The 16,705-nt window shown below is 36.1% G+C and overlaps 1 protein-coding gene across 2 annotated transcripts in view; it reads left to right on the top strand.

The window, feature by feature from the left end:
- NPS (neuropeptide S) overlaps window positions 1-13,532 on the top strand; it is a 104,427-nt gene extending 90,895 nt beyond the window's left edge. Inside the window, exons 3-4 of one of the 2 annotated variants that reach the window (XM_044055676.1) lie at window positions 9,403-9,633; window positions 12,692-13,532. In XM_044055676.1, the coding sequence (XP_043911611.1) occupies window positions 9,403-9,582 (180 nt within the window). In that variant the 3' untranslated portion in view covers window positions 9,583-9,633; window positions 12,692-13,532. Of the gene's footprint in view, window positions 1-9,402; window positions 9,634-12,688 lie in introns of both variants that reach the window. The other variant, XM_044055675.1, reaches the window with a different exon arrangement.
- The last annotated feature ends 3,173 nt before the right edge of the window (window positions 13,533-16,705 follow it).

The following is a 16,705-nucleotide window of genomic DNA, read 5'->3' as shown; positions in this document are numbered from 1 at the left end:
AAATCTCTCTGGTAACTGTGTTACACAGCAGACTGATCCACAGAACCACACAGTAGTGTATATCCTTACCACCAGCCATAGTAAATCATTCAGCAAAAAGATGACAGTCACCCTCTAACTGCGGTGGATGAGATCATGTTACAGGTGAGTGCTGGGGAGCTTAGTGTTGGGGGACTGGTATGAGCGTTTATGTGTGTGACAGCACATCTGAGTGTATGTAGAGGTACGAGTGGTGCCAGGTTAGTGTGTGACTGCCTAGGTGGTCACAATAGTCAGATTAGTTAGGGGATAGGTAGGGTAACTGTTTGTTTATAAGTATGTGTGAGTTTATGTAAGAGAGGGAGAGGGGAGGTGAATGGGTGAGTGTGTCCGTGATTGCAAACAGGTGAGGATGTTTGTGACTGATGTACTGGTAAGTGTCTGTGTGTATTTGGATGAATGTTTAAATGTGTGTGGGGGGTGTGGCTGCTGTACCTCTATATTCTTCTTGACAATGAACAGTTCCTGAAATGTAGGGGTGGGGAACACTAGAAGCCAAGGATACTCTTTTAGATTATACTAATCCATTTCGAAAGTTAATAGAAATGAAGTGTTGCAGCTCTAACATATGGAGGAATACTAGACACCAGGGACACTCATTAATATTACCTTAATCCACTTCAAAGTTAATAGAAGTCAGGTTTTGCAGCACTGTGGACACAAAAGGGTATGAAACTCTAATATCTGGCATTAGTGATTGACTGTAATGATTTATGATATACGAAGACCATGCCAACACACCAGAAAGTCTTTTTGAATATTAATGTACTCCAGTTTGAAATGTAAATACAGCAACAGGTTGAGCAATAATAATAACAAGAATGAAACTCTAATGTCTGGCATTATGGAATGACTCTAATAATCTGTGTTTTATAAGGAACAGAGACCGATCAGGCACATTCTGTAAATTCAGGGATGTGTATGACTATGCATGTATATATGTGTTTGGATGTGTATGTGACAAGAAATGAATGAGAGAGACAGCCTGTGATAACATGACACGTCATCCTCCAGTGGTCATTACCACAAGACCAGCAGAAAGGGGCTTGTTAGTGCTTATGGTAATTACAGAGCAATTCAGATACATGCAAATTAGCTGATAACGAGGTCTTTCCTCTTTGCAGTTAATGTGACTTCAAACTGCTGGTTTCAGTGATTGTGCTAACAGATCCTTTTTACCACAGCCTCATTGCTCATGTTTGGGTATTATTCCTGAATCCTGGCGTTTCATTTTCAAATTCTGCCTCATTAGTAGTGTGGTTTGTCAGACTAATAAACTCTCCTTTGCTTATATTCTTTTATCTTGCTTAAATTAGGACTATTATAATGTGAAAATTAATTAATGTAAGTAGATTTTCTATATATTCTGGACTCAAAAGCCTTACGATGAAAACCATAACTAAATGTGACATCTAAAAAAAATATTAATTTGTTTATCACATGCAGCTGCAAACATTTTAAAAAGTAGTTTCAGTATAAAGTTACCAAAAAAAAAGGAATTTAAATTGCAATGCATTGCTTGACCAAATTAAAAAACAATGTGATCAATAATGCATTTCTAAAGACAGCATTCATATAAAATTCATTTTTTAATAAAAATGCCCTCTTCCGTTGAGCTAATCACCATGTTTGACAAAACTGGTGCTAAAATTGTATCCATGGCTAGCTACATCAATGACTTACTGATAATAACTATGATTAAAACAAAAAAAAAAATACTAATTTGAAACAATTTCAGTCAAAGCATAGATTAGTTAAATGTCATCATGTTCACATTTTTGTGTATCTTACAAATATAGAAATATAAGTTGTAGAGTCTTCCACGAACCACACCAAATTCAGGATAAAACACAGGCTTATATACAAAATGTGGGTGTCAGCTGATATAATTAATCAATTAGTCAATTGAACAATATGATATCAAAACAGTCACATTTTGTATATAAGCCTTTGAATGATTCATTGTGATAGATCTGATGAAGCATGCAGTCCAAGCATGCGAAAGCGCTTATCTTTTTATCTTCAATAAACCTGTGTTTTATCCTGAATTTGGTGTGGTTCGTGGAAGACTCTACAACTTATATTTCTACATTTCATTCTACAAAAATTTTTGGTTGCAGAGTCCTTAGGAAGTGAAAGACACTTAATTTCTTCTTGTATCTTACAAATACTGTTTTATAATTTCTTCAGCTAAATCTGACAAAATACAAATGCACAAATGCATGCATCCACAGTGATAATCAAAAAATTCAGTAGGCATGTCATCAAACTTAATTTTGCTAACATTAAACAAAAAGCCCAAAGTGCCCTTAATATATGACATAGTTGTTGTTTGTCTTTCGGCTTTTCCAGGTAAGGGGTCGCCACAGCGGAACTTCGGTCCGCTAATGATTAGCAGTAGATTTTTATGAAACTCTGAGGTGCCAGCTCGACGCTCAGCCTTCAACAAAGGCACGCCCATTTACACACGCATGTCTTTCAAATGCTACCCAACTGCGGGGAGGACATGCAGACTCCACACAGAAGGCACTCTCAAGCCAAGCCAAGAATCAAACGGGAGAACCTCTTGCTGTGAGGTAACAATGCTACCGCCGTACCACCACGGCATCCTTAATATATGACATAGTACATTACATTATACAAACATTTTCAACTTAGAATTAATCAATATAGCAATGGATTCTGTTTTTGACCTTCCAACCAATAGTGTGATCAAATAATCTCTCTATAAAAATCTTTAATAGCTTTTAAATATCCAAAAAAAGCAATAACTGTTTTAGGAAATTATATTTGAGAAACACTGTGTATCTAACAGATTGCATTCCCCTGGAGGATGGGGCCCCAAGATAAGTATGCCACAGAAATGGTGGGAATATTCACCTAACAGATCACAATGCCCAGGCTGATTCTAGAACTGAAACTAAAAAACTTAGTAGAAAAATAGAATAATATTTGAATAAGTGTACAAACAAAAAAGATGACACAGCAGGCCATTCCTTAACAATGATGTATATATTTTTAGCTGGTAGATGGCTTATTTTGTCTTTTTTTTTATCCTAGAACTGGTTACTTCTGCTAGGCTGTAGTGTGAAAATCTCTCCTCGATTCACCTGACCTGTATCCAATGTGGGGTAGTATACTGACGGGCAGCTGAGCAGAAATGGAAGGTGGTGGATAAGCAGCAATAAAGCTCATGTAGTGTCAAACAACAACCCATGAAACAAACACAGATTAAAATTTAAAGTTTATTATATCAAATAACAAAAAAAGAAAAAACAGAAAGGTTAAGCACTTTTCTCCCTAAAGTCTAAGGACTTCATCAGATCAGTTAAACTGAGGCCCAACAGACATTTGAATGGATGTAGTAATGTCATGTGATGTTGATTAAAATCAATTGTCTATTAAAAATACTAATTAGTAAAACATTATTAACAAATCATATTGAAAATATTCAAAAAGTTGTTTACATATTGTAAATAGTAAATTGAATATAAAAAGACAGTTTTTATATTTTTAAATAAACAAAGTTAATTATAAAAAATAAGTAAATAAGTTAACCACATATTAAATATAGAGTGTAAATGTTAAAAATTCTCAACAAAGAAAAAACAATTTTACATACTGCGGTGGTGGTGCTGCGGTAGCATTGTCGCCTCATAGCAGACGTCCCGTTTGATTCTCAGCTAGAGCGTCTTCTATGTGGAGGCATATGTGAATGGGGCGTGCCTTCATTGAAGGTTGTGCATCAGGGCTGGTAACCTGGTATGTAAAGATCCACTACCAATCATCAGTGGACCAGAGTTCCGCTGTGGTGACCCCTAACCGGGAAAAGCCGAAAGACACAAACAAACAGGAAAAGGAAACTTTCAATTTAGAAGCCCTAAGTTTTAAAACAAATTAAACAGAGACATGTTCATTCAGTCCATGGATAAATGAGACATTAAGTCTTAGTTGCCAAATAAGCTCCCTATACTTTATTCCTGTTTCCCCAAATCCTCCTTGCTAGAGTGGGGAATAAATTTTAATATTCCAAATAAGAACTCATGATAATTAGAACATGTTTGTGTGTACTTAAGAAGGGAATTATTTGTATTACCTTTTGAGATGGCATATATATGTTCATAAATTCTCTTTCAAAAATATATTTCAGTTTTGCCAACATAAAAAATCACATCCAGAACAGGGTGCAATGTAAATCACTCATTTTGATGCACAACTACCTTATGCTAAGTATATACTAAAATTTAAAGTATTACCCTAACAGATTGCTGTTCAAGGATGTATGTGCACTGACTACAAACCCCACATTTGTGTGTACCTTTAGTAGTCCTAGTTATATTCACAATAAACAGGCATTCAAACATATATTTAAAATTTTTATGGAGAAGTATGAAATGTGGAATAATGTTAAGAGAATGTGGATGTCTGCATATTATAACAACAGAGTGAGAATGTTAGTGAATGGGTGGCTGAGTGAAGATATATGCATGAAGTTCGGTATAAGACAAAGATGTCCCATGGGTACACTTTTGTTTGCATTGGTAATGAATGTGATAAAGCATGAAATAGGTTATAAAATGAAAGATGCTACATATGTGATGCAAAAGGACATGGTTATTCCAGTAGTTTTAGCATACACAGAGGATGTTGCTAAGAGCAGAATATAGATGAGAGATGTTTTGGTTTCTCTAGCTTTGGGTGATGTGAAAACTGGGGGTGTGTATTTTTCAATGAATGAAAAGTCTTTGCTAGGAATACAATCTGGGAAAAATTATATAGTTATGATACAATGAGAGGGTATGATAAAAGAAATGAAAGAATTATGTCTTCTGTAGAGGACATATAGATTTGTATTCAGGAAAAGGGCCTCTCTGGTGAATTTTGTATTAATGGGAAAATAGAATATATGTCACATGTTTACATGATCCAAGAAAAATATGAAAAGGTAATTAGTAATTAGTATTTTCTTTCATATGGAGTTCATGATTAAAATCTATGAAAAGAGGTGTGTTATATGTGAGTGAAGATAAAGCGGAATTGGAGTTACTAAATCCAGTTGTTTATTTTGCTTCTTTAAACTTGTACAGAGTATTAAAGTGGGCAAAGGAAGAGAATGAGAAATTAATATTGATCATGTCTAACTATATTTACAAAAGTTCTGGGAGATGATGAAAAAGAGAAAAAGAATAAATAAATGAAGAAATTAAAAACTATCAAGAAGAAATGCTATAATGGATAATACAAATTGATGATACATGGAAGGATAGAATATTAATGTGTTAAAACAATATTATATAAATACATGGGAAACTTTACCAGAAGAAATCATTAAAGCCATTAAAGTAAGGAAAAAGCGGTATACCATGATAGTACAGTGCCAAGATTTACTATGGAGACTGGTAATAACTAAGGAACAAGTTAGCAGGAGTATACCATATAAAAAGTAAGTTGAAAGAGTGTATTTATTTTGTGGGGAGGAAGGGACAACAGAGCATGTTTTTTTATGTAAAAGAGTGGTAAAACTCTGTAAAAAAAGTTGTATGAAGAAAAATTTGTTTGGGAATATTAATGATAAACAATATACATATGAATATGACTATGTATGGACATTATAAGAACAAGATGAAAGAATATATGAGAAGGGTAGATAATCTATTTTATGCAAAATGGATTCTTTGGAATGAAAGACTGAATGAAATTTTGTTTAATGGGAAATGGATTTTGTCAGATATACTGCAAAAAATTACAATACTATTGTGGAAGAAGGAGTGGTGTAAATTATGGAAGAATAACAATGAAGATGTTATAAGAAAAAATGATAAATAGTAAAAAAGTAGAAAAGTGTATACAAGTGCTTGTAAATATGTACACTTTGTAAATAACATTTTTTATGCTTTGTTAAACTCTTTTAGGTAGATGCTGTGGGGAACTTTTACATCAATATGAACTGCTACCAACTCAAGCAGATGTACTTCCGTATAGCAACTCATGCAAAGGATGACACATTCCCTAGTGCCCAAGCCCCCTTACGCTATACTGCCATGTCAGCAATTGATCAGCCTAGTGTGGGAATAAAATCCAGAGCTTTCTGCACCAAAGTCGAGTGTGCTGTTTGTTATGCCATATTCTAGTGAAGTTTTTGGAAAGGACTTTGCTAACCAAGGTGCCTTCATGTCTGCACCTTAATTTAGTCAGCTTGGATTTATATCTGGTTAACTAACTTATAGCATTTTTATAATAATGTGCTTGATACTGTATCTGAAAAATTACCAGTGAATGTTATATAGCTTTTGATTCCACTCTAAAATCTACTGTATTCAAACACTGAGACAGTTAAATTTTAAGTTATACTAATATGTATATAACTGGATTATGTCCAGGAAATGTAGACTCTGAGTATATTATACATTTTATGAAAGCAGGGTGTGCCCAAGGTTCTGTACTGGCTTTTGTTTAGTGCATTTAGAAGCATAGCAAAGGCAGGGCAAAGGGAACAGATGTCCTTCGGACAACATGCTAAGGGCATGTTCGGGGAGTGTAATTAATGCATTCTTATTTCTGCTGTGGCATTTCTAAATGGCAGTACAGAAATAAGAAATGTGCCTTAGCCTTCAGAGCTTTATGTGTGGTAAAACTGAGGCAAGCTGTTTGGTAAAAATGGAGACTTTTTGCTTCACTTGAAGAAATGAAGGAGTGGCAGGACTAGTTGACTAAATTTCTGGATGACTCTAAAATAAGGTTAGTATTACCTGGAAGACTAAAATTTATTACAATCTTAACTGGATAAACCAGTTGTATGGACATTATTGAACAGTATTGCATTCAGTGCCAAGCACTGTTCAGTTATATACCTTGGACAGACTAATAACTAATTGCATTGTTGTAAATGATCTTGGTGTCCTTAAATATAGATAACTAGTGTTTGAACTGTATGCTGTTGCATACAAGTGTCATCTGGTGGGGAATCCAGTAGTATCATCTGGTGATGCAGGATGTTTATCATATCACCTCAACTATACGTGTGAACATTATGCTACTTTATTTAGATCAATGATTGGACCCCGAATAGAGTACTGGTCATCAGTCTGTCTGCATGGTGTGAAAGAGATCAATAAATTAGACTGAGCCAGCAGTTATTTACTAAGAGAATAAATAAGTGTCTTGAGATGACTTATATACTAAGAAAGACTTCTACAGTTGTTGGAAATAAAAAAAAAAAACACAACCCACAATGACATAGGAAGAAGAGTCCATTTTAGAAGTAGCAAGAACAGCATTAAGTCATTGAAATCAGAAAAAGCAGTAGGCTCACACCAGCTTGTGCGAGATATGATCAAGATGTTTGGTGAACTGGGGGGAAGAAATGGCTCCTGACAATATTCATAGCAGTATTGAAAGAAAGGAGAGCACAGGATGAATGGAGAATTAGCATTCTAGTATCTGTGTGCAGGGGGTATTGACAAATGTGGGCATTACAGAAATATTAAACTTATGTCATACTGCATGAAAATGATGGAGCGGGTGACTTATAAACAAACATGCAGAGTAATAGAAAGTAAGATGGGAGATGAGCAGTTTGGATTCAGAGCAGAATGCAGAACAACCAATCTGATGTTTGTAGCGAGACAGATAGTATAGAGAAAAAGCCAGAGATGAAGAAGGAGTCAGGATAGGCATTTCTAGACTTGGATAAAGCATATGAAAAGGCCCCAAGAAAGTTGCTTTGGGTAGTACTGTGCTGGTTGAAAGCCATGGAAACACTGGTAGAATTAGTGCAGGCTATGTACAAGGACACAATGACCAAAGTATAAACAGAGTTTGGACTTATAAAGGGGTTCCGAGTGGGAGTAGTTATGCATCGGGGTTCAGCTTTGAGCCCATTGATGTTTATACTGGTGGAAGACTACATTAGTAAATAGGGTGGAGGAGACAGACAAACAAATCTGCTATATGCAGACAATGTGCAATACAAGTAGACTCTGATCAAGAACATCTGCAAATGATAGGCAAATGGAATGCAAAACTGAAGGCACACAGGATGAAAACTGCAGGCACACAGGATGAAACTGCAGGCACACAGGATGAAACTGCAGGCACACAGGATGAAAACTGCAGGCACACAGGATGAAACTGCAGGCACACAGGATGAAAACTGCAGGCACACAGGATGAAAACTGCAGGCACACAGGATGAAACTGAGGACAAGTAAGAAACCTGTAGTGGCAGCAGATGGGGACATAAAAAAGCTCAGAATTGAGGTAGAAGGAAAATGAGTGGAACAGGTTAATAGCTTAAAGTATCTGGAAAGGGTGGTTGAGGAATAGGGAAGTCTGAATGAGGAGTTGAAATCTAGAGTCAGAGGGGCTGCATCCAACTGGCATAGAGTGTCAGGGGTAGAGCGTGACAGAAGAATACCAAAGAATCAGAAAAGTAAGCTGTACAAAACTATGGTGTGACCATTACAAGTGTGTGGTATAAAAATTTGGGGAATGTAAATGCAGCAGTTGAGGAAGCTAGATGTGATGAGAAGATGCCAGCACTTGGTGCAAAGCCCTGACCCATGTAGAAAATGGAAAAAAGGAGGAGGATGATGGTGATGACTTGAACAGCTGAACTTGTATACCACGACAAATGGGCTTTTCATTTGCAAAAAGCTTTTGATGTTTAAGTGTTCCTTTATTGAGGTGCTAATTGGTAATTTAGGTGTAAGTTTACAAAATACCTCATACAATGCCAGAAACATAAATTTATTGGTGAAAACAGATACATTTAATAGAGACCTGAAAAATATTTTGGAATTCAAGTGCAAGCTTATGAAATCGGTTGCCGTTATTGGTGAGTCATGTTACTAACACACGGAACTTTAAGAATTCATTTGGCTTGTGGACTGGGATCAGTTCAAAGACCCCAGCTTCACATGGACAAACACTCCTTGATGACCTTTAAAGGTTATAAAACTGTTAATACAATACATTGTGATTTCAAAATATATAGGTTTACCGGGTACAGGGATGGACAAACAATAATTTTAACAGTAATTGTCAAAGACAGAGAGCAATATCTAATGACTTCTAATAACTCCTTATCTGATGTAAACTCCTGACTGTATCTTGAAGAAAGGATTTAAGAAGTAGGAAATGTGGCAGAACATGCTTTGCCATTTTGTGTACTGCATCTATTTCTGAATTTGTCTGTAGGTTTCTCACTCTGTAGACCATTCAGAAATATGCCATACAATTAACCAGATATTGTTATCAACCTATTGAAAAAGCATACAGGCAAATAAATGCACTGGCTTGACTACCTCACACTATTTGTAAATTATTTTATATTAAAATGCAAATATATATTTTTTCTTTACAGCTGTCTGAGAAGTCTGATTATTGCCTTGTCATGTTAAATAACTGCTTGGCTGAAGTAGAACGAACTGAGGAACTGGCTTTCTTGAAACCGTTTTTGGAGAAATCTTTCATCAAGAGGTCCTTCAGAAATGGTGTAGGATCAGGAATTAAAAAAACTTCCTCTCGAAGAGCAAAATCCTAGCCAAGTGTACAAGGAAACGTCCAGTTATTCAGTATTATCAAATGTGAAGAGGTATGCCTTCCTATTTACGTTTCAAATTACATTTCAGTTTCTTGTATCTAGCAAATTTTTGATATTTAGATGCCGGCAATAATATTCAATAATATGCCATAATATGCTGACAATGCACTTTTCTCTAAGTTGCTGCCAGACAACATGGGTTGGGGATACCTAGGGTGTTACAGTTAACAGATGTCACTGAGCTACAGTCTCAAGAATGAATTTGTTGGGGGGTGGCATTTCAGCTACCCCACTGTATTCACACATGCGGTCTACATACAATAAATGGGATAGTAATAAATATGTTGTTCTGATATTGTAGTCAGGTTTTACACATCTATATAAGAGATACACAATCTCACATCTTATAATAAATATATCCAAAGACAAGTATCATTTAAGATTAGTACAGATCAGTAACATTACCAATATTCAGTTCCAAGGCAACTAGTCCCATGTTTATTAAACTAAATGGCTATAGCTTACCAAAGTAGGGTAGAATGCTAGGTATCATGTCTCCTCTAGAAACGCTACTTCTCTGCTGCCAGGAATGTGCTTCTTATTTCTTGGTTGCTTCCACTAAGATGCTTTTCTTTGTGCAGTTTAGTATTATTAATTGTGCTACAGTCTTCTTAAGCCACAAATATAATGCAATTTGCATACTGCTATGCACATGGCCCAGGTTCTACAGATGCCTACGAACTGCTACATTTGGTGAAGTAGAAGGGTGATAAAAAGTGCAGCTTGGTTCCACTGCTCTCATGGGATATCCTGTACCCATGGTAGATGTATGCATACATGCATCATGCTTAGGAATGGTGCTAAACTGTCAATTCAGAATTCACAGTTTTAGCATGAATTACAGAATACTGCCTTGTTTCTCATAAAAGTGCAACTGTTTTCTCAGGAAATTTTTAGTGATGGTTACCTGTGCTAGTGGCTCAGAGAGATGGCCTATATCAAATGAAAGGAGAGCAAAATCCTTTGTTTACTAAAGTATTATTTACAGGTCAGTGTATTGCTGCTATGTCGCACAGACCCTGCCCTTGCATGCATTGCATCTCTATGAATCTCCCCCCACTGTGTCAGTAATTAATGAGAATCGTAAATGGCATAGAGCACAGGTATTATAAGTAAGATGTATTGTGCAGATTCCCATGCAAAACAATAATGTCAGTAGCTGATTCAGATAAGCATAGCAAAAACAACTGGAGCCACAAAACATTGATAGATATAACATAGCAAGTAGTGTCACGCTTCTACCATACACAAAACTGTGCAAAGGTACTAACCTTCCTGTGATAGTACAGTGTGCAAAAATGGGTGAAAAACATAAAACACTTGAGATCTGAATAGAGGGGATGTGAAAGTGAGGAGGACACAGACCATCAAACAGACAAGCAGAGAAAGGCACATGTAGTAGAATAATATTTAATATACAAAACTGCTATGTAGCATTAAGTAAAATCATGAAAATATACTTAATATGGTATGAAAAGGTAAATGGCTATAAACTGAACACAAAGTACAAACAGAATGTAGAACATCATTATTTTGGCAGCAACTGGAGGTGGTTCATAAAGAACATACATGGACAACAGTCAGCAGTGCCACACAGTGGTTAACATACTGGTCACAGCAGTATGGTACACTGTGCGGATAGTCATGTAATCCATCAGAAATAAACACAGATGTACATTACATGGAACGATCATTTATAAGAAACTATAAGTACCAGAACGTGGAGTAGGCAGTTAAACCCAATTTACAAGACATAAACAATGTCACAAACAACATGTCTGCCTATGTTTTCCATTTAGGGTCCCAAGGGAAGCAGGACATGCACCTGGCTGTTCTGGTGTACCACAGTTTACATAGAAGCTAGAAGAAAAAAACACTAGTAACAGACAACAACTTACTGTTACAAACACACACACCTAATCTTTGTCAATCCCTTAATGCATTAGCCAAAGCTTGAAGATAAAGTTAAGAAAAGTAGACAAACCAGCTCCATGGCAGAGAGGCAAGGAAGTCTGACTACCCACTCACTAACCTGGGACTGACTTAGACTGGGAGGGAGGATAGTGAATAGCTGATGCCACCCGGGGGTGGGAGTGCAAAGTCCTGTTACTAAGGATACTGCTGACACATGTAAGGTGTCTACCCCCAGCACAGAGACTTGCAGGTATAGTACTCTTACCAAGAAATAATTTTAATTCTAGCTGCATCACAGATATGGGGAAACACATGCCTCTCTTAAGGGTTTGGGAAGGCATGCATTCCATCAGACTTGTAGGACTCAAAGCCAGAAGGAGACAGCAGTAAGACAAATGCAAAACTATTTTTTTGTTTAGACAACAACTCAAGTATTGGAGAAGAACATTCAATTGGGAGTCTCTAGTCATTTTGTTTTGGTTCATTGCATTTACATGTATATCATTATATATGGAGTTAGCATTTGTAAGTTCCTTAGCCTTTTTTAAGTATAAGGCGCACTATTTGCAATAGTTACCCTGTATATAATGGCAGCCATTTCATCTAATACCAAACAATTTTTCAAAACACTGGACTATACTGGATGCAACCGCTGTTGCTACTGTAGTGTACTGTATGTTTTTAATGTGTCCAAGCTGTCCATAGGCACTTGTTTATGCATGCGTTCTGATTACTTTTATTGTATAAACCATACTAAACTACACTCATTTTATAAAATATTTTACATATATTCTGTCATCAGCCTTTTGCAATGACTGAAAAGTTTCTACTGAACCAGCCCATCTTATAGTTTATCTAATCTGTTTACTGTGCCATCAGACCAAATTCTGGCCTTGCTTGGCTTTCTTGTATACCTGTAGAGGAATGCAGCAACAGACATTAACACTGGGCTATTAAGTATGTTTCACATGACCATAATATTTATTTAAGACTGTAATACAAGAGACTGTCATATATAACATCTTAAAGCACGTCACTCAGTACTTCATTAAGTTCTATTTTTGATTCTATCACATTAAAATGTGTCAGTCAATGGACTACAGGTACAATTGTAATCTTTTTTTTCTTTCAGCAGAATACCAAGATCTGCAGAAACATGAACTCCTAGAGAAGACCATATCCGCTGCTCCATGTATTATTGTCAAATGCTCTGCATTTCTACTGTAATTGTTAAAACTGCCACATCATTACTGTATCTTTTATTTCTGTTTTAGTGACACTGCCTAGGGGTCTTGGATAAATACAAAGTCAATGTGAAATATGTGAGATATACATTCATCCTGCATTGGATTTAAGTTTCAGTAAATAATGAAACATGTAACTTATTTCCCGACAGAACACATCACCAGCACCTCATGCTGTAGGAATCAGCAATGCATTTTGTGTACATTACGCCCAGACAAATACAGAGGGTGTATGCACTACATGAATAAAAAAATATGCATCTTCTCACCAGCTTTTTAACATCCTGCCAATTCAATGGTATGGACATTATCAACTATAAAATATAAACTGTCACTTATCTGTATAAATACCACCTCATGTATCCCTTGTAAATAGCCGCATCTAGTCAGACTACATTGGTCAACAGAAGAAAATAAATAAATAAAACATTTACAGTTGAATCAAAATTATGCATTGTCAATAAGGGCATAAACATCTCTTCCTCTCTCTCTCTCTCTCTCTCTCTCTAATTAAAATGAATGGATTTTTCCCTAGATTGTTAAATTGTGTCAGTTTATAATGAAATATGTTATAGCAGTACAAATGTAATGGGTCCTCACTTTCTATCACTGCTCATTGATGAAGAGAAACACTTTAAACAGTTTAACATAACATTACGTAGATTATATTTTTATTGCTGCTGGTTATTACTGATGACAGAAGAATCATTAAAAATGTACCTTATTGTAAAACAGGCTCATTTTTATCGGTGGCACTTAAATGTGCAGACAGTACCTCAAGAAGAAAGCAGTTTAATAGAGATTTTATTTTCAATGATTCTACATAACAGTTTCTTGAAATGGAAAAAGAAAAATAATTGCGGCATTATTGATAATAATGTTACTCCATGGCAACATCATTTTGGTCTCATTCTGCACAATCAAACCCATAAGTTGAAGGGTTAAAAGTGTGTTTTTGTTTTCCAGTTGGATACAAATATTTGCATTTTATTTTCTTCTGCCAAGGGAGAAAACAAGTATTGATCCTGGGAACACTAAAAATGCAGAGGAATAATTTAAAAGCTGTGCAAAGATTACTTTGATTCAGCTGCAGAATTTCCTTTCTATTATCCATGCTGACTTATTCAAGAACCATATAGATACATATTGTTTGCAATAAAACAAAACTGTGTGCAATAAATCATCTTTAGAGACTATAATATGACATTCCTTTTGAAACTCATATTAAGCGTCAAAGTTTATCATGGCCATTCAAAAGTTTATATTACAGGTGGAGAATGATTTTTGTTTTGTTACTGCAAATAAAATATGTATTTTAACAATAAGTGGTTAAATGTCCCAGCCAGCCTCTGTAGCTTAGCTGAGTACCAAAATTTCATAAAGTTTAATGGTAAGGCATGCAGAGCATTAATGACTTTTACTTGAGATAATACTGCCACCCGCAGGTTAATGAAGTCATTACTGAGCAACATTGACCATAATGAACTTTTCAGCCTCTCAAAGGATTGAACTGAGAAAGAAGAACATTCAAGTATTGTGCACTGGAGATTTGATTACAATAATGACATTTTCAACAGCTTTCCCAAACTACTACTGAGACTGAATTTATCGATTATAGTATGCCACGCTCACCTAAACTGATAATCCATTTTCTGTCTTCACATTAACTAGTATTGCAAAAGCAATGGATAAATAGCCAAGTCTTAGCTGATATTGATTATTTTCTTCCTTTTCTTTTAATGTATGGCTTGATAATTGGGATAACATAGCACCCAAGATGCAGTTCTGCATTTTCACTGGTTAGCAAATAAAATCACCCTAATTAAATTAGATCCAAACAAAATATCATTCCTTGATTTTTATGGAAGTGTTTACATAGAATTATATATATATTTCCTTAAATATTACTTATGATTAACCTTGATTTTCTATCTGACATTGAAGGAACAACAAGCAGTTGGCCAGGGCATATGTTACAAAAAATCACGGAGAGTTAAAATTTATGTTTATGAAGGTGCAGTCCATATGCCACTGCATGTAACACAATATCAACATGCACAGTTACATTTCACTGCAAAACAGTTTAACAGAAGACGTGCATTCAGTCAATTGAGTAATCGATATTTTGTTTATAAAGAGCCTTTTAACTGAAGATGCCAGAGTTCTTTAAATAAATAGACTAATTGCAATATAAAACAGCATGACAATTCAAAAACACATGAAAACACAACTAGAGATATAGAATAAAGATACTACTCTTTACACTATGACTTTTTATGTATAATTACTTTTGCAAGCTTTTATAAACATCCTTGTGACTGTCTGGGCTAGCAGAACAGACTGATCTACAGGTATATGCCAACAACAGAGAAGTCCTTCAAAAATACAGAAAGTTAACCATAAGAATATCTAGCAGTTCCTTGCTGACTGAACAGAAATTCGTACCCAGTGTTAAATTTGAACAATAAATCTTATTTGGAAAATTCAGAATGCCACATAACTGGGTCTAATGCACTGGATGTATGCAAAATTAGCAATGCAAAGATGCAAAATAGGTAACATGGAGTTTAAAGCAGACCACAGCAATTTTCTGCATGAGACACTACCAAGCATGCAGTGCAGTTACACAGATCTTATTGATCAGACACAATAATCACACAGAACTTGCTACAGCAAGACATTATTTACAACTCCTTGCAGATCAGTATTATTACAATTTCTACAACAAATGTATTTACAAGTACAGTACACTTCAAAAACTTTGGGTACTGTATTTTATTACAATATCTCTCCCTAGCCCTTCTCTTGTTATTTCTGCTTCTGCCTGAAATCCAGAGACTCCAGCCTCCTTGGTGTCAGGCAATGAGGTGATGTGCATCTGGTAAACCTTAGGCTTATCACTTTGCCAGAGTTTCCCCTTTCTATCTTTGTTTGACTTGGTACCGATTTCCAAAACCCCCATTATAGCAGTGTGTCTTGTATCTTGTTACCTGGGTGTACCTTAGAGCTGGATTCTAGCCTAACCAACCTCCAATGTGATGGAGTAAAGAAATGCTGGGTGTCATAGAGGTCAGTCATGCACCTCAAATGAACTTTTCTGTAGTAACCTATGCAACATTTTTTTCCTCATGTTGTGAGGCAGATTCTTGCAAAGTTTATTTGAGGGTTTCAGTTTTGCTTTGATCCTAAATCACTTTTCAAAACCCTCAACCAGGCAACTGGGTCACTTCTATATCTGGATAGCACACCTTGCAAAGTACTTTAGTTTTGACTAGGATATGGCTCCGCTTGCCTGCCTAGATAAACAAAAGGGGCCTGCCACTTACCCTTTCACACACAAGTACTCTGGCCCATGATCTAAAGTCACCAAATGTTGCCACTCTTAATCCCTCTTGAAGCCCTGTATGACTGAGTAGCCCTTATACCCCCAGGCAGTGCAGGTTTGGATGGGGGTTGCATGACCCCAGCGGGTGGATTTGATGTTGGTGTGCCATATGAGCATACACTTAATATATACTGGCATAGCATATATCACAGTCCTGTGTTATTATCAGAAAATAGCAGTACTAACCCATCCATCCTGGTCAACACAGTTACATTAGGCAATACCCCTGCCACTTTAGAGCATCTGCTTTATTTGCCCAGGCTGGATTAGCTAGATGAGTATTTGACATTTTGCTTATTGACATGGACAGACGACATACCTGTCATTTGTTCTACCAATGACAAAATCAGAACCTGTGCATTGTATTGCAGGGACCTACAGTCTGGCTCATATTGCTGCAGTAATGGAGATAGGAAATGGCACATGTGCTGTGGATATGAACATACTATATGATATACATGTATTGTATGTTTCAACTGTCGTCTCATTAGATTAATTTTTTTGTGCTTGCAGCTGACCA

The sequence above is a fragment of the Protopterus annectens genome, chromosome 14.part0 (genome assembly GCF_019279795.1).
Source record: "Protopterus annectens isolate FY-2018-M chromosome 14.part0, PAN1.0, whole genome shotgun sequence".
Lineage (NCBI taxonomy): Eukaryota > Metazoa > Chordata > Ceratodontiformes > Protopteridae > Protopterus > Protopterus annectens.
This window is presented reverse-complemented; position numbering and strand designations above follow the sequence as displayed.